The sequence below is a fragment of the Equus asinus genome, chromosome 14 (genome assembly GCF_041296235.1).
Source record: "Equus asinus isolate D_3611 breed Donkey chromosome 14, EquAss-T2T_v2, whole genome shotgun sequence".
Taxonomy (NCBI): Eukaryota; Metazoa; Chordata; class Mammalia; order Perissodactyla; family Equidae; genus Equus; species Equus asinus.
The window spans coordinates 33,922,133-33,947,155 of NC_091803.1; the positions used below are offsets into that span (position 1 = coordinate 33,922,133).

Below are 25,023 nucleotides of genomic sequence, written 5' to 3' on the forward strand. Positions count from 1 at the left end.
GATGTGGTTTAGATCAAATACCTGTTTCAGCTGGAAGATTGATCATGTTATTATTGTACAGAGAAAGACTTCCGGGAGCTCTTGCCTTACAGCCTTTCACGTGGTGTCTGAGTGCTGGGAGGACGTTCCTCCTTGGGAACGTGAAGATAACGGAAAATGTGTACACAATAGAATAAAGCAGCTGTAAGTGCTCTGTGGCCGATCTGCTTGTAAAAATTGCAAATAGATTCTTTTTGCTCATTAATCTTAATCATGTTTTAAATAGCATCCTAATGGCCTACCCAGTTGTGATGGAATTTTACAGTTTGGGATCATTAGTCCTGGTGTTCAGCCAAGGGTTCCCTTGATGTATTGGGTTGAAATTGTGGCCTAGTAAGTTGGTCCTGGGCAATGAATCGGAACACCTAGGTATCAGATATTCTCTTTCTTTGCTCTGTGAGTAGAAGAGAGCTGAGTGACATAGCCGTGTGTTGGTAGGGACCTTTCTCTTGTGACAGAGAACCTGACATCTGGCTTATGCAAAAGGGGATTTTATTGGCTCACATAACCGTGAAGTTCAGGCTTTGATCTGACTTCAGTACAGTTGGATTCTGAGTGCAAATAATGCTTCAAAACCCATTTTCTCTTTGTCTCTTGGTAGTGATTTTATTCTTGGGTCCTGCGTGCATTGGAGGTGAGACCCATCTGATAAGAAGGGACCATTGAATTCTCACAGTCACCTTTGACAGGCGTTATTTTCCCTAGTGGCTCTTTCTGGTAAAATGACTACAGCAGCTCCAACCTCCTATGCATCCAGGGCTAAGATTTACTCTGTCTGGCTTAGGTCATCTGGACATCTCTGGCCCAGTCATTGAAGCCAGGGGCATGTGAGGCTTTGGTGGGCCTGAGTCACATAGTTCAATATGAGCCCCACCCAACTGCGTGGCCAAGAGTAAGGGAGAAGGATCTTCTAGTGAAAATTGAGTAATCACCTGATGAAGAGCCTGCATACTGGATTAGTGGACCAGTCTCTGCTGCATGAAGTAATATCCTTTGATCCAGTCTGAAGCTAGAAAGCCCATATAATGAGTCTACAGACTAAATCCAGCCTGTAAACCATTTCCTAGGGTCCCACAGTTCCATTTTGAACAAGCCTCTGGCTCCCTCGGAATATGATTCACTCAAGTTCTAGCTAGTCCATGGGGCCAGACTCTTCTACCCCTGATGCTGAACCTATTGTAAGGGGACTCTTATTCATTAGACCTTAAGATGGACATTATTTTTTTGTGTGTGTCTGCGCAGGGTGGGGGAAGGTTGATTTTCTTTGAAAGAATAAATTGGGGAAATTTAGATATAATTAAAAGATGTCCTTATAATTAATCTTTCTGCTCCCCCACTTCCACCCTACCATTTAACAACACTGTCCTGAAATCCTTGGAGCCAGAATCATTGGATTGATCAGCCTTTTTGATGTAATTTACAGTGAAGCCAAGTTGTCTCTTTATTTGCCTGTTTTCCATCATCCTTTGGTGGTTTGATATTTTTCCTTAAATATACTGTCTTAATGTGCTTTTGGTAAGGATTTTTTTTTTTTTAAGAAATTCAATTAGTTGGCAAATATTACAAGATGATGTTGGGAGAAATACGTACTCCCAATATTACTGCCATTATATAGATCGACACTATCTTTTTGGAATTCATATTGGTTTATATATATAATCTTTTTGCATATCCTTTGATCTGTTGGTTCCACTTACGGGAATATATTGTCAGGAAATAATTATAAGTGTGCTGAGTTTTAGCTATATATTCTGTTTTTATCCCAGTATTGTTTATAATAGTGAACTATTGGAAGCAAGCTAAATATCCACCAGTAAGAGATTAAATTGACAAATTATGGTACCCTCATTCAATGGAAGACTTATCTGACTGTTAAATACGTTTTAACAGAGAGTTTCAACCTTTTTGCACCCCCTCTGCAGTGCAGCACCAACTTTTTGACAGATGGAATAGTAGGCTATAAATAGTCGATGGGTACAGTGAAATAGCTGGTGCGTTAGTGGTGACACCAGTACTACTGTTGAATTGCTGCTCTTTTAAAGGCGATTTATGAGAGAAGATTTATATGAAAAAGTGTTCAATGGAAAAGTCCGCAAAATAGAATTTCTCTGTGACCCTAGTTTTGTTTAAAAGGTCCATGTGCATAATATGTACATGCATGTATTTATGTGTGCCAGCTGTATGTGCTCACATGAAAGACTAAAGGAGACACTCCAAAATACTAACTGTAGGTGGTAGGATACAAGGGGACTGTTTTCCTTTATGCTTCTCTGTATTTTCTAAACTTTACAGGATAACTATGTAATACTTTTGAATTTGGCAACAGGAAAGAAAGCCTTAGTGGCCTCACTTCTCTAACCAGTTTACTGATGTGGTTGAAAACAGATATTCTTTTATTGTACAGGTCCTTTTCTGTCCCTCTTCCTCTTTCCATCTGCCATGCATTAGCAGTCAGCTTTCATCATGGACCTCTAGGAAAAAACCTGATAAATGTGGCCTTAATGGATTTGGACTTTTTTTTTTAAGAATTAACAAACATTTGAGAGAGAGATTAGTTTCCACGTGATGAACCTGAGGCCTACTTAGAGGAAATGTGGCTTTGGAAACCACATCTATACATTTGTGCTCATTCAGGTGCCCCTTTAAGACATTTGGATGCAGTCATTTATTATCTTTATATATATTGGGTTCCTTCCTCATCTTTCAACTCATTTCACAATTTCTTCTCTTGCCTTTCTTTTACGTAGATGCAAAAGCAAATCTCATCTCCAGTGAACTGTTTTTCAGTCAGTTGCTGACTACTGAATTCCTCAGGTGACTGAAAAGTGAACAGTTGATGTGGTAATTGGGTGTTTGACGACTAATCCTTTACAATCAGGTAAACCTTCAGGGTGGCTGGCATCCATATGCTAACTGGAAGCAGGGAATTCATGCCTAATCAGTGGTTTGCCTTCACTGGGGCCTAATGAGGCTGTTTTCTAAGGAAGAAAACAAGCTCCAAGCATAAAACCAGAGATGAAAAGTGTAGCAGGCATGCCATTTTTATCATGGTACCAAAGAGCACAAATCTAAGACAGCCCTCTGGTTTTAAACAGGAAAAGGAACTGAAAAGGCCGATTCAAAAACAAAACGAATAGCCAACCTAGAAATCTGGTGCCCCTTAATCATGCCTGCTTTGCACGTAAGTGGGTAGTCAGACCTGTCCAGATCAATAGTGACAGCAAGAAATGTTCCAGGTCTGGGTCAGTAAAATGATATGGCCCTCTTTTGGTTATTTTGAGTCATATAGGATTAAACATGTAGCTCAGCTCTAGAGCCAGAGACCAAAAATGCTTCATTATTTGGTATTTGGAAACTTTATAGTACATGGGTGTATTTGCTTCGTTGTGTTTGGCAAGTAGTATTTGTTCTAGCCAGCCTACACTGGCTTCAGTCCTCAGGCTTCAACTGGATATATATTCTTATTAGTATATTTGAAATATGCAAGGTAGGGAACGGTAAGAACAGTTTAAAAAGAAAAGAAAAATTACTTTGCGCAAAGCTGGCTGGCTGTCCTGTGACCTAAGATTATTTTACAGAAATATAACCAGTTGGTTTATTTTCTTTAAAAAATTTTTTCTCTTCCCTTCCTCCCCTCCCTTCTTTCCTTCATTGCTCTTTTCTTTTTCTTTGGACTTTGAGATTGGTTGATGTAGAAAGTCATGTGTTCCTACCCAACCAACTGGAACTGCTCTCTTAGCTTGCTGCTGCAGTACATTTTAGGACAAAAAGTCTTTTAAAAGCATGAAAATAGCAGCAGACGGGTCTCGTTTGCTTTGGCAGAGGAAACAGTTTTTCTTCCCAAGTAGCTGTGGGTAAGACGTAATCTCCAAAGGTGATCTTGTAAGTTCCAAGTGACAGCAAGCAACTCTGCATTTAAAGTACTCCCTCAATCTTTCCTCCTTGTTATTTTTGCAAGTTTACTTTCTAGGAAGTAGTTTACAAATGGACACCACACATTTCCCATCTTTTTCTCAAGTCATTCAACATCTGCAGCTGCCAGGTGTGATTCAGGGGTTCTCGTCGTCTTGCTTTGAGACTCCCCGCCGGGGGATGGCTTCTGCCAGTACTGCCGCTTCAGCCCCTGGCAGCTGGAGAAAAGCTGTCTGAGGAACTCATGTTCTCTGGCCTTTGGGTGTATGGCATGTATGGTAAGAAATAAAAACACGCACCCAGCTAGCTCTACAGACTGTTTAGATGAGAGGGAATGATGGGTTTTTTATTGCTAATATGTAGAAACACCAGCATTTGTTAGTGACTTCTTGCTTCTGAATAGACTCTAGATGGGAACAGAATGGGAGGAGTGGATTGGAGCAGTCTGTTCTCTCAAGGAGGTTTCAGAGTAGATCTCGAGTGCCTTGCTGACACTGGGTTTTGGTGCAGCGTTTACCTTCTGTTTTTAGCTCCTCATTTCACAAGGCTGTTCTTTGGGTGACAGGCTCCCCCTCGGTAGCCAGCGCAGCATTCCTCTGAGCAGGCTTTCTGACCCACCCAGCTGCAGCAGTGAGCCACCGTGTTCTGGTCTGTTTTCCATAGGTCAGGGTCTATTGCTGACCCTGCAGAGATCAAACTAAGATGATTAAGCCAGAGGGAAGGTTGCAAAACAGTGTAATCTTTTACCCCTTATTCAGGTTGGAGTAGCCCTGCTTTCTCTCTTCTTTTGGACTTCTTATTTTCTCTTGGCTCTGACAGGCTTGGGCAAGAAGTGTGAGACCTATTCACTAAGGAGGCAAAGTGCCTGTCCTTAGAAGGCTTGCAAACTTAGAACTTCAGCCTCTTGGGATGCCAAAAGTAAAGGTTGTCCCAGAATATTAGACTTGGAAGGACTAATCCAGACCCCTCACTTTAATGATGGAGTCACAGAAACTCAGAGAGGTTAAGTGACATGTTCAGGGGCACACATTGCTTAGGGAGATGCCCGACCAGAACCGAAGGCTCTCTGGGAGTTTACTCTGTTCATATTGACTCAGTACCTCTGGAGTACACTTCAGTGTTGATAATGTACCTTTTCTTCTTGGGCCATCATCCTCTCCTTAGGGGAAGGGTATATTCTCACACACATCATAGCAGAGAACAGTAGTGAGGCCAGTGATACAGAATGGAGAGTTTAGAATCAGACTGCCTGGGTTTGAATCCCTTTTCCTTTATAGACTGGCTATATGACCTCAGACCAAATCTCTTAAACTCTATTCAGTTTCCCCTCTGGAAAATGAAAATTAGGTTATCTTTCTCATAGGGTTGTAGTGGGTTAAATGTGACAGTTCATGTCAACCCCCTCAATTCATATATGTAATTTAAAAGATATTGCTATAAATAAATGTTTTCAAATCACCTCTCAAACAGGGACCAACCACATTGGCCCTTTGCCTTCTTCCTTTCCATTTCATGCTTCCAGTCATTTAAGGACCAGAACAAGACCCACTGTCTGTCTGAAACCTTTCCATGGGGTGGACTTTGGAATTGGACAGACTGGTTTTATTTCCTAGTCCCACTGCTTAATAGTTAAAAATGCTCAGTTTCCTAATCTGTAAAAGCTCTGATAACCTAGGTTGTTGAGAGCTTTGAAGGTGATGATGCATATGAAGCATGTAGCACCATGTTCCACAAATATTAGTTCCTCTTTGTCAGTCCCTTCACCTTCTTTCCATAACACTAGTTCACGCTCCTCTTTCCTGTTCCTGTCTCCATTTGCAGTGTCTGTGTGGTTTAGCCCTTCATGGTTTTTCTGTTCCATAAGAGGCAGCTCTGTCTCAGCAGTAGATAGTAAGTCCTAGAAGACAGGGACTTGCCTGATTGTCACTTCATGGAACTGCCTAAGAGACATAAGCAGCTTCCTGATCCCTCTTTGGAGCCAGAGCATCCTCAGGGACTGCAGCCTCTGGGATTGCCCTTGGCCCAGCAGTGCCAGCTCCAGGCCTGGGGCCAGGCAGGCAGCCAAGCCCATCCCTAGGAACAGCAGCCAGGACTGGCACAGGGGAGGAGTGAGGCTGGAGGCTGATGTGCAGAGAGAGAGAAAGGGAGGGAGGCAGAAGCATTTGGAGCCGAGATTGAAGGAGAAAATCTGGAGGCTGATCTTGGTCCAGCATAAGCTGAGCAGAGTTATTCTCTTCAGTCTTTCAGGTAAACCCACAAAGCTATAACTGCCTAGAACTAGGTTTCCTGGGTTTGTGGTTTTTGTTTTTTGGGTTTTTTCCTTTATTCTTCTTCCTGCCTTTCCTTTCTCCCCACCCGTCCTTGTCCCTGGCCCCATTCAACTCATTTTTGCCACTTAGCTGAAGCAGGAGAGCAGAGTCACTTATTTCAAGAACAGGAGAGCTGCTGTGGGCATCTGGGGAGTCCTGCATACCTGAACTGCCCCAGGAGAGCTGGACTGGCTGCTGAAAAGAGCACTGTTCTAGGAGAAGAGAGGCTTGATTCTGTCACCGACTTTGTGATAACAACTACTATAACACTTACTAATACTAATGTTAATACTTACTGAATACCCTCTATGAGCTAGGTATTGGGCCAACATTTTATGTGGATTATCACATTTATTCTACCCACCAGTCCTTGAGGTACAGCTGTCCCATTTTAAAGTTATATGCTGACGGTCACACAGTTGGTGCCATCACTGTGGTTTCAGATCCAGGTTTGTCTGCTCCTAGAGCTCATCCTCTTAATTACTGTGCTCCTGTTTCTTCCTGGATAGTTCCTTGGCCTCGGTGTGCCTCTGTTTCTTTTACTATGAAATGGGGGTAATTACTTCATAGAACTATGTTTACATATGACTATTATAACGTACTAACAAATACAGAGTGGTATTCATTAATAGTGAAGCTCTGTTACTGATGAAATTTGGCTCTGGAGCGCCCAGACTGTGCTGAGGCTCTCCACTTCAGAGAGTAGGCAGGAGGACCGACTGGGAAGGCAGTTCCATTAAATGAGTGTAGTAAATGAGTAGCTAGCTAGAAATCTTGTCTTTTGCAAACCTACAGAGCTGGGACTAAGTGGAAAGGGGAAGGAGTTTGAAACTGCCTGGAAGCTTGCCCCTAGGGACAGGGAGTGACCAGCGATTCAAATTGTCCATAGGGCACAGCGAATTCCCCAACTTGATTTTATCCAGGATCAATCACAAGAAGCCTTATCTTATGGAGAATCTGATCCCCCAGGTATTTCTGGGCAGTGGTACTTTTGAGCAGGGTCAGTGCTATGGTTCAAGAGAGTGTTTCTGAACAAGACCCAAGTGAATGACTCAAGGCAGGAGTAGGCATCTTGGCTGGGCCTGGGGAAGCTGAAGCCTATAGCCCATTGTTCAGATGGGACAAGCTGGGGCTTCCATCAGGCTAACTAGATACCAGTTGGCTGTTAATAATAATGATAGCTGCCATATCAAGTATTTTCTGTGTGGTGGGCAGTGTGTGCCAGGTACCCTTTATCTGCATATCTTGGCTGAATCCTTACAACAGCTCTATGAGGCAGATACCATTTTGCAGGTTGAGGAAATTCAGGTTTTGATCAGGGTCAAACAATAACCAGTGGCAGAGTTGGGCTTTGACTTCAGAGCTGGATCTTTTTTTTGTTTTTTTTTTTGGTGAGGAAGATTAGCCCTGAGCTAACATCTCTTGCCAATCTTCCTCTTTTTGCTTGAGGAAGATCATTGCTGAGCTAATATGTGTGCCAATCTTCCTCTGTTTTGTATATGGGATGCCACCCACATGGCTTGACAAGTGATGTGTAGGTCCATGCCCAGGATCCGAACCTACAAACCCCAGACCACCAAAGCAGAGCAGGCAAACCTACATCACCAGGTTGGCCCCTAGTGCTGGATCTTTTAACCACGTCAGTGGACTGAAACATCACAGGTTTAGGGCCTCAGGACTAATTCTAGTCCCCACCTCTGGTGAGCCTGAGCCCAAGGGCATCTTGCCTACCTGGATCAGAGTGGCAGGACTCGCTGGGAGAGGGCAGTGGATAGGGCACCCTTGCATACTAGGCAGACCATGTGTTGTTCTCTTTCCAGTGACTGATCGTAAAACTTGCTGCTCTGGGATTGCTGTGGACCCATCCATTGGTGGGCCTTCCTTAGGTGCTCTGGTGTACGTGGGCTCAGTGGTCTAGCCTAGTGGTAAAGGTCATGGTTTCTCAAGCCAGACCAGGTTCTGTTTAACTGATCTTTGGTAATTTACTTTGTGCCTCAGTTTCCCCATCTTTAAATGGGATTGTGGTGAGGATATATGAGTTTTAATGTCCATAAAGTGCTTAGCATAGTGCCTGGCATGCTATCAAGTGTTCAATAATTGATAACTGTTATTATTAGCTATTAGCCAACAACTAGTGGGTCCAGGGAGACCTTCAATTTTAAAACACTTGAAGTGCTGCCAGCCTGGGACATGGGGCTGGGCACTGTGAGTGAACCTGGGAAAAGCTCTGGGAGCAGAACTATTTTCCCAAAGAAGAGGTAGACACAAAAGGAGGGAGCTCTTTGAGTAATCGGGGCTGCACTCACCATCAGATATGAAAGTATTTTCTTCTGGCTTGAGATCACCACTCCCCTCAACACTCAGCTGGAAGGGGGGCATTTCAAAGAAAGGGACCAGAATGGAAGAAGGGATCTGACCTTCTGTCACTTGCTGATTGGTCATGTCTGAATTGATTTTCCCCTCCTTTTTCTCATCTGCTGGGCATGTTAAAAGTCTTCAGATTTCAGCTGGTTCTGCTGTGTCAGGTCATGAAAGATGCTTTTACATGGAGGGCCAGGTGGGTAAATGGGATTAGGGCCTCTTTGGGAGGCCCATCTGTTCCATCCCTACCTGAAGGCCTTGGCACCAGGATTTGGAGGAAGCTGGTATAATGAAGCATCTGTCTGGTGGGGGCAGGGGTGAGTGGCCTGGGGTAGGTGGGTCAGATGGAGGCCAGGAAATCCTCTTATCCTGCCAGGTACCTGGGCCTCCCTCAGCAGCAGGAGCTGAGCAGCAAACCCTGGTGAGTCAGCGTGCCTGGGAATTAGTTGCCAGTCTGCGAGCATGTGGGTTTGTGTAAGTTTGGGCCTTTTGTTTCCTTCAGTACTCTGGTCTTTAGAAACACAAATCTGGAAACCAGACCCTCCACATGCTATAGTCCTGCTTGTTTTGAGATAATTCAGCTTGAACAGTTGCTTCCGGTGTATGCTGGTCTTCCCAGAATTAACCCTTTACCTTTTAAAATTTTAATAGGCTTCCTAGCTGTACTCTTAAAGCATAAAAAGACTTAGAAAAGACTGACTTGGGTCTCATTTTCCACACCAAAAACCCTTATAAGAGTTTCAGTGTATTTTTGAAGCCTAAGTGAAACTGCAAGTCTTGAGGGCATGTGTAGACATGTCTCTTTGTCTTTTATTCTCTGCGTGTGGAAAAATGGGACACACCCTGATATGATACGTCTCCAATAACTAAAGGGATGCTTTTGGTCTTCATTTTAAACTTGTATACTTAGAAATTACCCTTACAATTCCTTTTGGAGATAACTCCAAATTTATCCAGGGACTATTTGGAGGAAGCTAAAGTTCTTTAGGTAAAGTTTAAAGTTCCAACTTGCCTTAAAAAGTACCCTTCTGCCCCACTGCCGGTCTCCTAAGAGCTTTGAATTTGGATCACGAAGGTCCATGAAAGCTCCCGAGAGCTGGAGAGGCATGGGACTGACATTGATTTGGTCTGCTTTCCCTACTGTATTTCTGGTTCCTGGTCTAAATTTCTATTAACATTGCAATTTCAGTTGCTGCAATTATTATAGCAAAACAAAATTTTATGGGTATTAAATTGTAGATGGATCATCTAGTTTACTAGTTAAAAGTAAGAATAAGAGTCATGAGTAGACAGAGTCTTCAGAGAAATCACCTCACCCCTGGCCCAGAAATTTCTAGCAATTCTTTAAAAAAAAAAAAAACACTTTAATTATGTAAGTAATAAATAAATCACCATGATGAGTTTGTTATGTAACAGTGCAGACTTTTTCATCCAGTCATTATTTACCATTTAGAGATTGTATTTGGGGAAATCAGCCCCTCTTTTAAAGCAGAGACACCCTCGTGGAGGACTGAGCCTGCAGGCCCTATAGCACATTCATATTTATTGTGATCTTGGCTTGCATTCTACATACAGCCTTGCAGAGGACCTGAAGGGGGAGAAAAAGAAGCTCTGGAACTGAGAATCTTGGTATGGAGTACAGGCTTGGTGGATGGCTCCAATAGGTGGGCAGAGGAAGGGTGGAGAAAGGGTATTTCACCTACTTTGGAGGTGAGATCCAAATTCCCAGAAAGGAATTTGAAGAGATCAGAGACAAATTTCACTTTGCTATTTGGCTAGGACTGTACTTGTAGTCTTAACTCTGCAAATCCTTTGCCTTATCTTAGGCCATTATGAAACTCTATAGTTGTCTTGGATGTGGCCACCCCTTCTCCCTACTCAACCTACTTAAAAAGAAAATCTGAGGTGACATTAGAGACTAGAAGATGAATCATTTATTTCCACCTTCTGGCTTAACCCAGGTCCAAATAATTTTCTTATGTAATGGCAAGTTGGCAAGACAGATTTCCTCTGGAATATTTTTGGCAAAACTGTAGTCTTCCTTGATGCATTCTGCACATGAATCAACCTCTTTGTAACCTATGTTACCTTAAGAATTTTAGGAATTTTCCTTATTGGTTCTCCATATGTGCCCTAGCCACTGCATTTCCAAAGTGAAGGTATAGAGCTGCCTTAGGTGGGAGGGGGTGTAAACTCAGGGTATCTCCCTGGTTCATGGTTGGCTCATTGAAATACAGTGGTGCTCCAGTGCATAGTCCCTAGAGAGGAGCTTGCAAAAGTCTCACTTTCCAGCGGTGACTGCTCTCTAATTTCCTTCCAGGTTGGCTGGCTCCTCTGGCTGATGGCATGTTGAGGCACGTGGGCCAGTGGCAGCGAGGGCATCCAATCCAGAGGGGGCCACTCTAGAGGCCAGGCCATCAGCACCATGGGCCAGTGCGTCACCAAGTGCAAGAATCCCTCATCAACCCTGGGCAGCAAGAATGGAGACCGTGACCCCAGCAGCAAATCACACAGCAGGCGGGGTGCAGGCCACCGTGAGGAACAGCCACCAGCCTGTGGCAAGCCAAGTGGGGATATCCTTGTCAATGGGACCAAGAAGGCAGAGGCTGCCACTGAGGCTTGCCAGCTGCCAACATCCTCGGGAGATGCTGGGAGGGAGCCAAAGTCAAATGCCGAGGAGTCTTCTTTGCAGAAGTTGGAAGAACTGTTCAGGCGCTACAAGGATGAGCGGGAGGATGCAATTTTGGAAGAAGGCATGGAGCGCTTTTGCAATGACCTGTGTGTTGACCCCACAGAATTTCGAGTGCTGCTCTTGGCTTGGAAGTTCCAGGCTGCTACCATGTGCAAATTCACCAGGTTAGTCACAAATACTTCATGTCACCAGGTGAGCAGAGGAGGAAAGAGAGCAGCATTGGGCAGTGGTGCCCAGCTAGGATAGAACTGGGTTGGCTTCATAGGGTTTTGGGTAAGTCCTTTTTTCTTTTTCTGACCAATTTCTCTAAAGCTACTCAGCCTCCGAATAACTGGACACCAACCATTTTTGCCTTAAGTTAAATGAGAAGTAATCCATGTTGAGCCACAATGCCAAGCTGCTGCCCAGCCCCACTGCTGTTTCAAACCTTTATCTTTTCTCTTATTCTTTTACTTATCAATTCACGTACTTCCTCACACACTTGATATTTATTGTACACCTATCATGTGCCAGGCTCTGTGAGTGCCAATACAGTGAGTGCTTCTGGGCATATGCCTCTGTCACTACATGAAGCCACTTGCCCCTTCTAGTTCTTCACACGTTGCCTTCAGCTAGCCTATGGGCCAAGAAGGACAGCTGGCCCCAGTTATCAAGCTGTATGTGTCCTTATAGAGGTTGTTTGTGGGGGAGGACATGGCAGGATCACCCCAAAGTGTGGTTTACAGAGCACTGGGTTATAATAAGAATGGACTTTGAGAACCACCCCATATAATTTCTAGCCCCTGGGTAGGTTACCCAACAGACCTCAGATGCCTTATATCTTCAGTGGATACAGCAGTCTCTGAGAAGATGATGAGCATGAAACCATGTTGTAAGCTGAAAGTTTATATAGATTTTAAAAATACACAATTTTTGTTTTTTAATAATAGAACTTTGATCTCTGGTGGCAGAGTCACCCAGGTTCATCCAGAATCTGGCTATAGAAATCTCCCTTGGCAGTCACAAAAAATATTCCAAAAACAAATAATCCATAGAGAATCTAAAAGAAAGCAGGAAGACTTCTGATCTGGGAAGAGAGTCTACAGTAATTACTCTTGCAGAATGGGAAACAGGGTGTATGAAGCAGGAGACCTGGGTTTAGCTTTGGAAAGATGAATGAATGAATGAATGAATGAATGAACCATTATCAGCTGCCTATCATGTGCCAGGCACTGTTAGAAACGGTTGACATATAACTTGATTAGTCTTCACCAAAACCCTATGAAGAGTTTTGACAGATGAAGAAATAGGATTAATTAGCGGAGGAGTTAGAATTCAAATCCAGGCCATCCAGCCTCAAAGCTGTGCTATTAATTACTATATTACCTCTCAGTAAATGATATTGTTTACAATTATTAATTGTGCCCCCTCCTTCCTGTTGCAGGAAGGAGTTTTTTGATGGCTGCAAAGCAATAAGTGCAGACAGCATTGATGGGATCTGTGCACGGTTCCCTAGCCTCTTAACAGAAGCCAAACAAGAGGATAAATTCAAGGATCTCTACCGGTTTACATTTCAGTTTGGCCTGGACTCTGAAGAAGGGCAGCGGTCACTGCATCGGGAAATAGCCATTGCCCTGTGGAAACTAGTCTTTACCCAGAACAATCCTCCAGTATTGGACCAATGGCTAAACTTCCTAACAGAGAACCCCTCGGGGATCAAGGGCATCTCCCGGGACACTTGGAACATGTTCCTTAACTTCACTCAGGTGATTGGCCCCGACCTCAGCAACTACAGTGAAGATGAGGCCTGGCCAAGTCTCTTTGATACCTTTGTGGAGTGGGAAATGGAGCGAAGGAAAAGAGAAGGGGAAGGGAGAGGTGCATTCAGCTCAGGGCCCGAGGGCTTGTGTCCCGAGGAGCAGACTTAGTGACTCTGTCCCAGGAGCAGCAGCAAGGATCTGCCTGCTGCCCTGCCGCCAACTGAGGAATTGGACCTTTCTGGAAATTACTGAAGATCCGGATATTTTCTACTTTACACCTTTCTCTGCCTTGTATCTGAAAGGGCTCTAAAATGCTGTATCATGTTTTAGGCACTTTCTTCACTTTTTGGTTATTTTGGTTATTTCTTTTTTGGGGGATCCCCCAAAATATTTGAATCTGGCTACATGTTGTGTATCTTTTTTTTGAAGCCTTCAGATAGAATAGCCTGCCATTTCTTGCACAAATTAGATTTTGGGGGGCGGGTGTAGGGTAGGGCCGGGGAGTGGGACGGTTAGGTTGAATTAACATTACAAAATGATACAGTGCCAGATCTCAGTTTTGCATATTCTGTTTTTCAGGGCAGGTCTGTACTGTGTGTAGTGCTGTTTACATGGTTGAATTTAGGTTGTAATAATTATTTTTAAAGATTTACAGAGTTGAATAGCAGTGTTAACTGTTAACCACATTGCATTAATTCCCAGGCAAATTAAAGCTCTTGGAGAGCAAAGGCCAGCCAAGAGCATTTGTAGTCTGGTGACAACCCCCTTTTTAGCTAATTTATCCCAAACCCTTATTTTCCTCACTTCTTGCTCATTCCTTCTTTCACCTATTGCATTTCATGTTGAGTTTATCCATCAACATACTGCACCTGTCAGTCAAGTGAGCAGTTTTTTTTAGAACATATTATACTGAGAACCACTTAAGCATTGAATGCAGAGAAAGCAGTGCTACCTCAGTTTTGCTGGAAGTAGACTTTGATAGTTTTCTTTCTTTGATGAGTTTTTCTGTATTTTCATGTTGTAAGTAGAAATACTTTTTTTTTTTTCATTTCCCTTGGAGCCAAAGTTTCTGTTCTTAGTGGTCGGAAAACTGTGCCTGCCGGCCAACTGACTTGAAGGAAAACTGTGGTATGGAGCTCTGCTTGAATTATTTTTTTTTAAATTTTTTTGAATATCATCAGCTTACTTGTCTGGCAAGTGCAGAAGCCTGGGGCTGGCCTGAACTCTGCCAAACAAATATAGAAGCGTATTTAATAGTTAAACGTGTGCCCTTTCCCTTCTTGCTGCACCAATGTTGTCACTTAACCCCCAGGAGTTATTTATTATCTTCTTTGTTAATGTCAGGCTCATTTGGGGTAACGTGATGACTGTTTAGGTTTACATGACCCTCCTCTCCTTCCCTTACCCCCAAATATGTATATATACATATATAAGATATGTATATATTTTACCTATATAAAATATATATATATGCATATATGTATCTATATTCCTTTGTTTCTTTGCCTGCTAAAACTGGCCATAAAAGAGGGAGCTGCCTTCCATATATAAAATATAAGAAGAGTGCCAGGGAACGTCATAATAGAGGCTTTTGAATCTGAATTTGGACCATTTTCACTAAAGAGAAAATGAATTTTCTTAGCCCTTTCCTCACAGGAGGGAGGAGCCCAGTTCCCCAGACTCCTCCGCATGCTCGCTCCATAAGGCCAGCTTTGGCCAAACTGCCAACAAGAGCTGACTCTGCTCCTGCCTCGTTTCAGTAGAGGGTCCTCTTGTTATTTTTCCATTAAAAAAAAATGTCCTCAAAAAGTGTACTGGAAGGGTGGGTGGCAGGAACTTGTACAGTTCAGCTTCTGACACTTTGGAACAGATTGAAAAGGGAATCTTTTAAATAAAAACTTATAAAAATATTTATATTCTTGAGGTAATGAGAGTTTGTCTATTAAACATTTGGAGTTTTCTCTCCTAACTACCCCATCTCCCAGGTGTATGTTTCTCAGCCTGGGCAGGAATTGCTTATTTTGAGTTCCTTTATTAGCAGCTGTAGGGTTCTGGGCTCCCATCTTTACAAAGATGATTATTTAAGGAGTTTCTGCAGTCGATATTTTTCTAAAATTGAGATTGACATAGGGAACAAGTTTGGAGTTTAAATTTTTTTTTTTTAATCCTAAACCTGACAGTTGCCCCTTCTAGAAGGGCGGATGGGAAACTTTAAAATCAGCCACAGTAGGTTAGCAATACTGCTGGAAAGCTGAAGAGGGTCTCAGGCCAGATGCCTGGCTTTGTTCTAGCCTAAGACAGAAGATTGTTGTATAGAGGGTTTCTAGGGGCCCCAGCAGATTCTATGGGCTCAACTGTACTTGTGGTGCCCAGACTGAGGTCTTAAAGAGACCACCTTCTCCAGCCAGTGTGCAACCCCGTTTTTCCTGATTCTGGATTGGGTAGAGGTTGAATAAGGGACAAGGCAGGTAAGGCTCTTGCTGTCCCAGATCAGAAGGGTGTATGGAGATAAGTGCACAAGAGGGAGGCGTGGAGGATCCTGAGGACTCTGGCGGAACTGGATCCCTTCCCCAGCCACAAGAAGGCATTCCATGCATTAGGTGTACTAGCGGGGGTGGATTTTGTTTTTTAATTAACTATTCAGCTCCGCCCCCAAAAGAGCAATTAAAAATTATCTTTGGTTGTATTTTTAATGATCTATTTGTTACAAAAATGCAAATGAGAAGCCAGAAAAGGGAGCATTCAGGGAGGGACTTAAAAATTTCCTTCCAGGTTGAATCTTTGATGCAAGGAATTGAAGCTTCCGCAATAGCTCTAGGCCAATGCTTGACTTTCTCTTGACCACAGGAAAAGTAGTTTTTCTGCAAAGGGATCCAAGATGGGGTGTGTGTAGGGTTTGCAGTTCTACTTGTGTTAAATGAAATGTCCCTGTTCCTCTTAACCTAGAAATAGGTTTGCTGCTTAATGAGTGCGCAGTAATTGTGTGGAAGTGGCTAAACACATGCCCCTCAGGTGAGCCACTGCACCCTTCACTTGAACAGTGTAACACCAGGGTGGTGTGGAGAGGGGCAGGATGTGGATACCATTTTGAAAATAGGCAAATATCTGAGGGTGACTACAACAAACTGAATGTGTGCTGCGAAATTGCTTGGTTTTTGGCAAATGGCTTTGTGAGCTTCTATGATGTTTCTTTAGCCATTTATTAGAAAGCTGTATGAGATGAAGTGTTGCTTTACTGAATTGTTCTTTCCCCATCCCTGCCTGATTTGAATGTATCATTCTTAACCCCACCTCCTGTAATGACACTTTGCTATGCTTCAGCTGGTTGCCTCAGCAGTTCTCTCTCATCCTTGCCAGATATGCCCACATGTGAGAGTTGGGTCCAAGACCCCATGTATACCCTTCTGAGAAGAAAAATCTACAACTGGGTGAAGGTCCAAATTTCAACTAAGCCCCCAGGCCCAAGGAAATATTAAACTTCCCTAAGGAAAGCACAAACTAGCCTTCTTGGAAAGGAAGAAAGGAGTAAGCCACACAGTATTAGTCGGTCTTTCAAACAAACAGTACCGATCTCCCAGGGGCTGGTGCCAAAATTCAGTCCTCAGTGCTGGAGCCTGCAGGGCGTGGGACTCCATAGTTCATGTGATGGCCTCATATACTATACTATGCCAAACTGTATTAAACAATGGTGGGAAATTACTGGGATAAGGACTTGGGTCTAAAAGTTTAAAAACTCAAACAGATTTCTATTTAGGACTGTGTTTGGTTTGCCACATTTAAAGTGAAGTCTTCAGTGCAGTGCAGCCCAAATTTAGACCCAATTGTACAATTATAAGGGCTGGAAGGAAGCTGCTAGGTTTTTGTTTTAGTTGCCTGCTGTGCCATTCTTGTGTCTCTAATATTTGGTTAGTGATTACTTGAACATCTTGGTAACTGACAAAGGTCTTCCGTGGGGGACTCCAGCAGTATCTTGTTTAAACAGCTGAAAGGACTATTGAAAGTTATTAAAGTGTGTTAATTGGGACTCATTTGAGGACATGTGATATTCCTCCTCCTCTTACTCCACAATCTGTTTTCTGAATCATATAGAGGGGCTTCCCACCCACCACACCCCCACCTTCAGAGTTTATTCAACTATGGTAAACTGTAACTATAGCATATATCCAGTTTAACCTGGATTGGGACTGCATTTTAGTGAGGATCTGGTGGTTTTCATTATTGAAAGATAAAATTGATGCTTGAGCACTGGTTGCAGAAGCCAAGTGGTTCAAATAGCTTTGAGTAACCATCAGGTTCTGTTTCTGACTGAGGTGCTGGGGCATCACGTCCTTCCTCTTCCTCTTCTTGAAAACTCAGCCTGCTCTTACAGATAGCTAGTACTTCTACCACCCACCTTCCCTCCCTACTACTTTCAACACAAATCTTGGATATTGCCAAAGGAAGCCATTCAGCAGCTGCTGTGGTTTTTTATTTCCCCCCAACACACATTTATTCTGGGAAAAGTGTCTTCCCTCTGACCCTGGCCCCCAGCCCCGAGTGTGAGATTAATTGCCCTTACTTATTGCACTAATGAATATGGTTTCAAAGGGGGAATTTGAAGCAATAGGCAAATGGGGCTTGGATGAACTGGTCCTACAGATATCCTGCCTTAACCCGCTGAGGTGATGAGTTCACTGCTCATGTGACCCTCCACCTTTGTGGATTCCTCTTGGTTTGTGACCATCGTGTCTGTTTCTTGAAGTTGTACAAACTTGTTGACAAAAGTAATACTTTCGTTTGTATTCTCTGCACTGCTGCACTCTCCAATGGCCCCTTGAATATTTTTATTACCTTGTTACACACATTTTTGTCTTTGTCTACATTATTTCTTTCTTTTGATGTTTTTTTTATTTGAAGGTTACCTGCTGTTGGATTTAATAAATTTGTTTACTTGACTACTGACAATTCTGCAGCAACAACAACAAAAAACAGTGACTTTATTCTGGGGCAAGATTTACCCATTGGGAGCCTATTCCGACATGATACTGGAAAGCAATTCCTATGCTTTGGAAAATAATCCAGAGTACCAGGATCCCTAGACTCTAAATATGGATGTTGACCTCCCACTCACTAAGCTTAATTGCCTTTAGGGGTCCCTGTAGCAAAAAGCAAATAAGCCCTCACAGGGCCACTACCTAAACAACCAGTCTTAGCAACTGATGTGAATTCCCATGAGTAATAAAAAGTGAATTTGAGCACTGCTAAGTGGATGGCAAAAGAGACAATCTGAAACTATCAAGTGCCACTGCTTTGTGACCTTTGGCAAATTAGTGAAATTTTGAGTTTCCTCTTATCCATCTGTAAATCAAGAGACTGTTATTTCCACCAGTGTTAGGATTTAAAAGAAAGTCTATAAAGCATCTAAGACACACAAGTTTAAGGTTTCCAAAAGGATGTCAGGAGAGTAATGCAGGAAATCCAGAATGGGAGGATGGGGGGTTGGCATGGTCACACATTACCTTTCACAAGTCACCGCCCCTCTTAGGGGCTCAGCTTCCCTGTGTGCCAAATAGGGGATTGCGGGTGGCTTAGACTACTATGATCCTTGATGGTTCATAAATCTATAAATCTGAATCTGATTATGGTAGACCACTTCTCCCTTAGTTTCCTTTCAATGTATTGCAATCTAGTTACTGTTTATATTTAGGTAAGCTATTGGCCAGCCATCTTACTTCTTTGATGCAGGCCCTGATGGCCTTCCCAAAGATCCCAGCCTCATGTTGGTTATCTCCTAAAAATAATTAAGTACAGTGGTAGGATTAGATGTGTTTTTATTTTTCTTTTCAGTTGGAAAGGGCTTGGGAATCATGGCTACACCTTCGTTCTGTCTAGGGAGAGGGTTTAAGGTTTCCTCAATGGACTGAAATTTTTTCTTTTCCTTATTACCAAAGTCAGCACCAGCTAGAGGCTGGAAGGAAATCTTAGGGGGTGACTTTTTTTTCCACTTAAAAAGTATACCTCCAAAACATGGCTTCTTCCCCAGGTGGCTCTTGAGCTTGTGTTCTCTGCACGTTGGCCCTTCTGAGTTATTGAGCCCAGCCAGGGCCTTACATATAGAGGTGTGGGGAATGATGAAGTGAATGACACTGATTTGGGTACTTATATAGAGCCTGAAGCTATTCAAAGTGTGGTCACAGTGCTGTACAGATTATATATGGCTAAAATCCAATTTTCAATTCAATGAGGGGCAAGCAACGTCACACAATTACCAGATGAGCTTAACTATATGTGGAATGGACTTTTTCTAGCAAGAAAGGTATACTGAAGGTAGTGCCGAGGGTCTGGAGGAGTACAGAAGAATCACCTCAGCACTGGTCTCTTCCCTCCCCTCAAATCCAGTTGCCAAAGCACATGGCTGGGTTGGATGTGCAAGTCATCCTCTAGCTCTGGGATTTGACCTAGATCCGAAGAGTTAGTCTGCTTGGGAAGGAAAGGCCAGGGAGCCAACCTAACCCTTCCATTTTCTTTCTTCTGCTGTGAGTTCTAAGGATGTTCTGTCTTATGAAAGCCAAAAGGCTCTTACCTGGGTTTAAAGTTCTTCCTACAAATGTTCCAATCTTGATTTTCTTGCCTTAAAGGGGTACTGAGAAAGTCCTTGTGAACATGGCAGCAGTGCAATCAGCAGCAAAGCCTCTAAACTTGTAGTGTTCTGTAATCCATGCTGATGGGGATTCTCCATGGGCCCTATGGTTACCTGGGGTGGTGCTGCTGAAATTGCTAGTATATTACAATATAAAGCTACAAAATAGTACTAGTGTAAGATAGAAGAAAACATGGACACATGCTCTTGTATGCATGGACCTACATGATAAAGGAGGCATCCTCCTTTATTGGGTAAGTAAAGATAGATAATTGGGTAAAATCTATTTGAGGAAAAGTTACCATATGTCTAAATAAATTCCAGGAGGAATAAGGTATTAAGTGTAAAAATGAATTCATTAAAAAATATATATGTGTGTATATATACACATATTTGTCAATGGACATTAAATTGATCTCTGGATCAATCAAGACTTTGTAAGTATAAAAGCAAATAGAAATCATAAAATACAAGAACAAACTTCCAAAACTTACTACCTTAAAATAAAAAACTAGAAACATTTTTGCAGTAATTCACAAATGGACACTAAATCCATAACGAGACCTTAAAAATTCAGTATGGAAAAGTACTTAACAACAGAAACATGGGCAAAGAATGTGGACAACTCACTGAAGAAAAACAATTGGCCAAAAAGCTGCTGGAAAAAAGAGATGCCAATCTAAAGGGTATTCAAATAAATAAAAAAGAAAACCTATGATGAAAAACATTTTTAACTTGTCAAATTGGCAAAGATTTGAAACAAATTCATGCTAGCAAACAGTGTAAAAACTTTTCTGGAGTTAAAAAAACTACCTGTTCATATTATTTAACCCAGTAATTTCACTTCTAGGAATTTTTCTTCGAGAAATATCTGCCAAAGATGGATGTGCAAGGATATACCAGGCAGCATCATTTGGGAACAACTTCAGTGTCAACAATAGGGGACTGTTTTAGAAATTGCGGCACACATCAACATGCTAGAATATTATGCAGCTAAAAATTCTGCTTATGAATAATGGAAAAAGCATGATAGAAGATTGTAAAATAAGTGGCAGTCATTGACTCTGAGTGGTGGGATTAGATGTAATTTTAACTTTTCTTTATTTTTCAAGTTTCTATTAATGTGTTTCCTTATAATAGGGAAGAGGTTATTTACAAAACGGGGGACAAAAGGAAATGAAAACAAATGTGGCAGAATGTCTGAACAACCTCACTATAGGTGAGGCCATGAAGGTCGGAGTAATATATTCAAAGCCTAAACGAAGAGTTCTGTAAAAACCCCTGGAGTTGCTTTCTCCCCCAAATGAGAAGCTGCTTCTCCAGCAGCTGCCTTGGCAGCTCTGCATTAGCTGCCTAGAAGGGTGTGGGAGGAAAAATGCACAAACGCACTTATGAATGGAATGTGTGTTTTGCAAGAGGCCAAGTTGGCAGCTTTGGCTTCCAAAAGGTGGGAGCATCAGCCGAAAGAACAGAGTGTGCAGACGGAGGCCTCATGGTCCAGGCCAATCTCTGCAGAGTTCAGGAGTTGGGGGCCCAAGGGGAAATGTCCAGCCCTACCCATCCAGGAGAAGGAAATGGCTTTGGCTATCCTATGAGCAAAGGGAGTGCTCTTGGCACAGGGAGCCCTAATCTGCTTCTGTAGTCCTACACTTGGAAGGTAAAATGTCATTTACTGAAAACTTAATATCTGCTATCCTTAATTTAATCCTCAGAGCAACCTTATGAAGTAGGTACTAATGTCCTCATTTTATTTTTTACTTTTTTATTAATTTTCTTTTTTGAGGAAGGTTAGCTCTGAGCTAACATCCGCCACCAATCCTTTTTGTTGAGGAAGACTGGCCCTGAGCTGACATCTGTGCCTATCTTCCTCTATTTTATATGTGGGACATCTGCCACAGCATAGCTCGATAAGCAGTGTGTAGGTCTGCACCTAGGATTCTGAACCAGTGAACCCTGGGCCACTGAAGCAGAGCACACGAACTTAACCACTACGCCACTGGGTCAGCCCCACTAATGTTCCCCCCCCTCCTTTTTTTTTGAGGAAGATTAGCCCTGAGCTAACATCTCCTGCCAATCCTCTACTTTTTGCTGAGGAAGACTGGCCCTGAGCTAACATTCATGCCCATCTTCCTCTACCATATATGTGGGACGCCTACACAGCATGGCTTGCCAAGCGATGCCATGTCTGCACCCCAGGATCTGAACCGGTGAACCCTGGGCTGCCGAAGCGGAACATGTGAACTTAACCACTGCGCCACCAGGCTGGCCCCTAATGTCCCCATTTTAAAGGTGAGGAAACTGAGGCTCAAAGACAGAAAATAATTCATACACAGCCCACTACTCTGTCATTTTCCACAAACTGGATCTTTGAAATTTCACAATAATCCTTAAAAGTACATAATTCCTCATTTTATACAGCTGTGGAAATGAACCTAAACAAGGTTAAGTGACTTGCCCAGGAGCAGAGCTGAAGTGGCAACCCAGGCCTGTATCGAAAGGCAGACACTTACTTTGTCTTTCAGGACTGGAGTCTCAAGAAGTAAATAGCAGCTAAGCTCCCACAGCTTTGGAGCTCAGCTGCACTGGAAAGAATCCAGCAACACTGTCAGTTTCAAGATGTTTTCAGGGCCTAGCAGCTGAGGTTGGCAGTATACCTGGGGAACTTTCCTCTTTACAAAGGAGCTTCAAGTTGCAGTGTCTCGATCCCAAATCAATCTCCTCAATTCTGGCTCCTGGTTCCCAACTTTCACACAGGGCCAGATCTTAGAGAAATTACTTCTAAAAGTTTAAACACTGCCTTAAATGCCAGTGTTTAATTCTCTGCCAGAGTTAATTTTAAGCAGAATTATTTTTTTATAATTATAAAAGCAATATATGCTGATTTTAAAACAAAAAACAGCCTACACACAGAAAAGCATTTGGTAAAACTTAATCTGCCAATCCCACTCACCAGAGATAAATATCGTTAACATTTTGGCATATAGCTTTCCAGGTTTTGTTCTAAGCTTATGCATATCTTTTTCTACAAAAATGGACCCAAACTATACATACTATTCTGTAACCCTCCATGCTTCATACAACACATAATATACTGTGAATGCATAATCTCAATTTACAACAATCCTATGAGAGATGTATCCATATTATCCCAAGCACAAATATGTTAAGTAATTTACTCAAGTTCATTCAACTCATAAGTAGGAAAGCTGGCATTCAAAGTCAGGCAGCCTGGATCTAGAGGTCTACTGCACTTCTTGCAGATCTCTTTCACTACAGATTTTATTTACACGTGTGCATGCATACACACATAATTTTTCTTTTTAAAGATTGGCACCTGAGCTAACATCTGTTGTCAATCTTTTTGTTTTTCTTCTTCCTCTCCCCAAAGTCCCCCAGCAAACAGCTGTACACTCTAGTTGTGAGTGCCTTTGGCCATGCTATGTGGGACGCTGTCTCAGCATGGCCCACTGAGTGGTGCCATGTCCGTGCCCAGGATCTGAACCAGCGAAAACCTGGGCCACCAAAGTGGAGCACGTGAACCCAACCACTTGGCCACGGGGCTGGCCCCCCACACATAATTTTTTTTAAATGGCTACCTAGAATTCCGTAGTAATAACCCTGTGATATCTCCTCTAAACATGTTTTTGTGAAACTATCCTATTACTGTAGGATAATACTCTATAATTGCTGGGTCCAAATGTATGGACCAATTTAAAAGGTTTTTTGGTATAAGTGTATGCCAGATTTGTTCATCTTTTCTGAAGGGCAGCTAATCTCTCTATCAGTTTTAGAATTGTGTATGCCTATGCCCATGTCCTTTTCCAACAGAAAATGTTAACAGTTTGAGAGCTGATAAAAAAGCAGAGCACTGGCATTTACTGAAATTGAAGCTTCTAGTCCTAAGGGGGGGATCTGGTGTGATGGAGGCACCTATTGGTGAAGGGTGACACTGCAGTCTCACTGAAGGGAAGGAAGCAGTCCTAAAAATGGAATTGGAAGGGGTCTTCCAGTATTAGTAAAAAGCTAAGAGTCTTCCACTCTCCTCTGTCTGTTGCACCTGCCAGATTTTTCAGTTCAGCCTGTCTTTTTCCTTCAATTTTTTAACAGCTATCAATGAGAAAACAGTGTGTCTTACAAAAATTTGCTTCAAAGATACTACAACTCTGACAAACTGTGTAATGGCTGGGTTTTCTCCACATAGAAGTCATTCCTCCTCCTGGTTTCCTTACCTATATTTACCATTTAATAGGAGTGCTACATGGAATGAGCATCTGCCATAGTAATTGTGTATAAACTCACTGACACAAAGAAAGTACAAACTGTGGTTTCCTCCCCTCACCGTCTTAAGATGAGGAATGCTTTAATTTTAGGCATTTATTGAAAATTTGTACATGCCATATAAATGGACTAGACTACTTAGCTGGTACACCGTTTCCACAAAAGCTGTCTGCTGGATAGAGAGGCCTCGCAGCCTCTGGAGAGGCTGAAGCCTGACCACATTCTCTGCCATTGCTCACAACAAATAAGAAATGGCATGTGGAAAGTGGTGGGCAGACTCACGAACACATATTTAGGGTGGTGCTTTCCTCTTCACCTTTTATTCCCATCAGTCCTAGGCCACAGTGTGATCCATGAGTGCTGCAACAAATAAGGAATGAAGATACGTTTTTATCCACAAGGCTGAATGAATGGTTATAAATTCACAGGTAGAAGAGGTAAGTTTTGGGGGCTATGTGTATGTGCCATGAGGCAGGGGGTGGGCAGGTAGACAGTTTATGGAAAGCTGCCTGCTGAAAATGGTTCAGTGGAAAGAACACTGACTAGTGCCAGAGGCCTAGAATCAAATCATAGCTCCGCCACTTAATAGATGTGAGGCACATCTTAACCAAGGGTTTCTTCAACTATAAAATTACCAAATATTTACATTACTATCTCACAGGGTTTTGTGAGGACTACAGACAATAATACCTAACATATTTGAAGCACCTACTACATGCCAAGCATTCTCCTAAGCACTTTATATGGGTTTTCATTTAATGCTCAAAACAGCTCATATACCTAATGTGGCTACTGATGTAGGTACAGTTGTTATGTCCACTTTTCAAATACAGAAACAGTCTCATAGACATATAACTTGCTCAAGTCACACAAATGTTTAGTGACAGAACTAGATATTGATGGCCATCTGCCATCATGGTCCATTTAAATTGCTGTTAGAGTTTATTCCTTTGTACATTTTACTTAAAACACTTCTGTAGCACCTACCATGTGCCAGGCACTGTTTGAAAAACTTTACAAAACATTAACTTATTTAATAATGTATGTTGAAAACACTTGGCACAGTGCTTAGAA

General features: G+C 42.5%; 2 protein-coding genes across 9 annotated transcripts in view; one reads left to right on the plus strand and one right to left on the minus strand.

Annotated features, from left to right (window-relative positions):
- Positions 1 to 14,311, plus strand: part of DCUN1D3 (defective in cullin neddylation 1 domain containing 3) — a 34,277-nt gene extending 19,966 nt beyond the window's left edge. For 3 of the 7 annotated variants that reach the window (XM_044747049.2, XM_070484808.1, XM_014864767.3), the window contains exons 2-3: positions 10,942 to 11,477; positions 12,737 to 13,702. In XM_044747049.2, the coding sequence (XP_044602984.1) occupies positions 11,047 to 11,477; positions 12,737 to 13,220 (915 nt within the window). In that variant the 5' untranslated portion in view covers positions 10,942 to 11,046 and the 3' untranslated portion in view covers positions 13,221 to 13,702. Of the gene's footprint in view, positions 1 to 2,786; positions 2,918 to 6,114; positions 6,199 to 10,941; positions 11,478 to 12,736 lie in introns of those variants that run through there. The other 4 variants (XM_014864764.3, XM_070484809.1, XM_014864763.3 and 1 more) reach the window with 4 other exon arrangements.
- A 9,682-nt stretch (positions 14,312 to 23,993) lies between these two features.
- The window catches only part of REXO5 (RNA exonuclease 5), a 36,090-nt gene continuing 35,060 nt past the window's right edge, over positions 23,994 to 25,023 (minus strand). For both annotated transcript variants that reach the window (XM_014864760.3, XM_070484807.1), the window contains exon 20: positions 23,994 to 24,309. In XM_014864760.3, the coding sequence (XP_014720246.1) occupies positions 24,228 to 24,309 (82 nt within the window). In that variant the 3' untranslated portion in view covers positions 23,994 to 24,227. The remainder of the gene's footprint in view (positions 24,310 to 25,023) is intronic.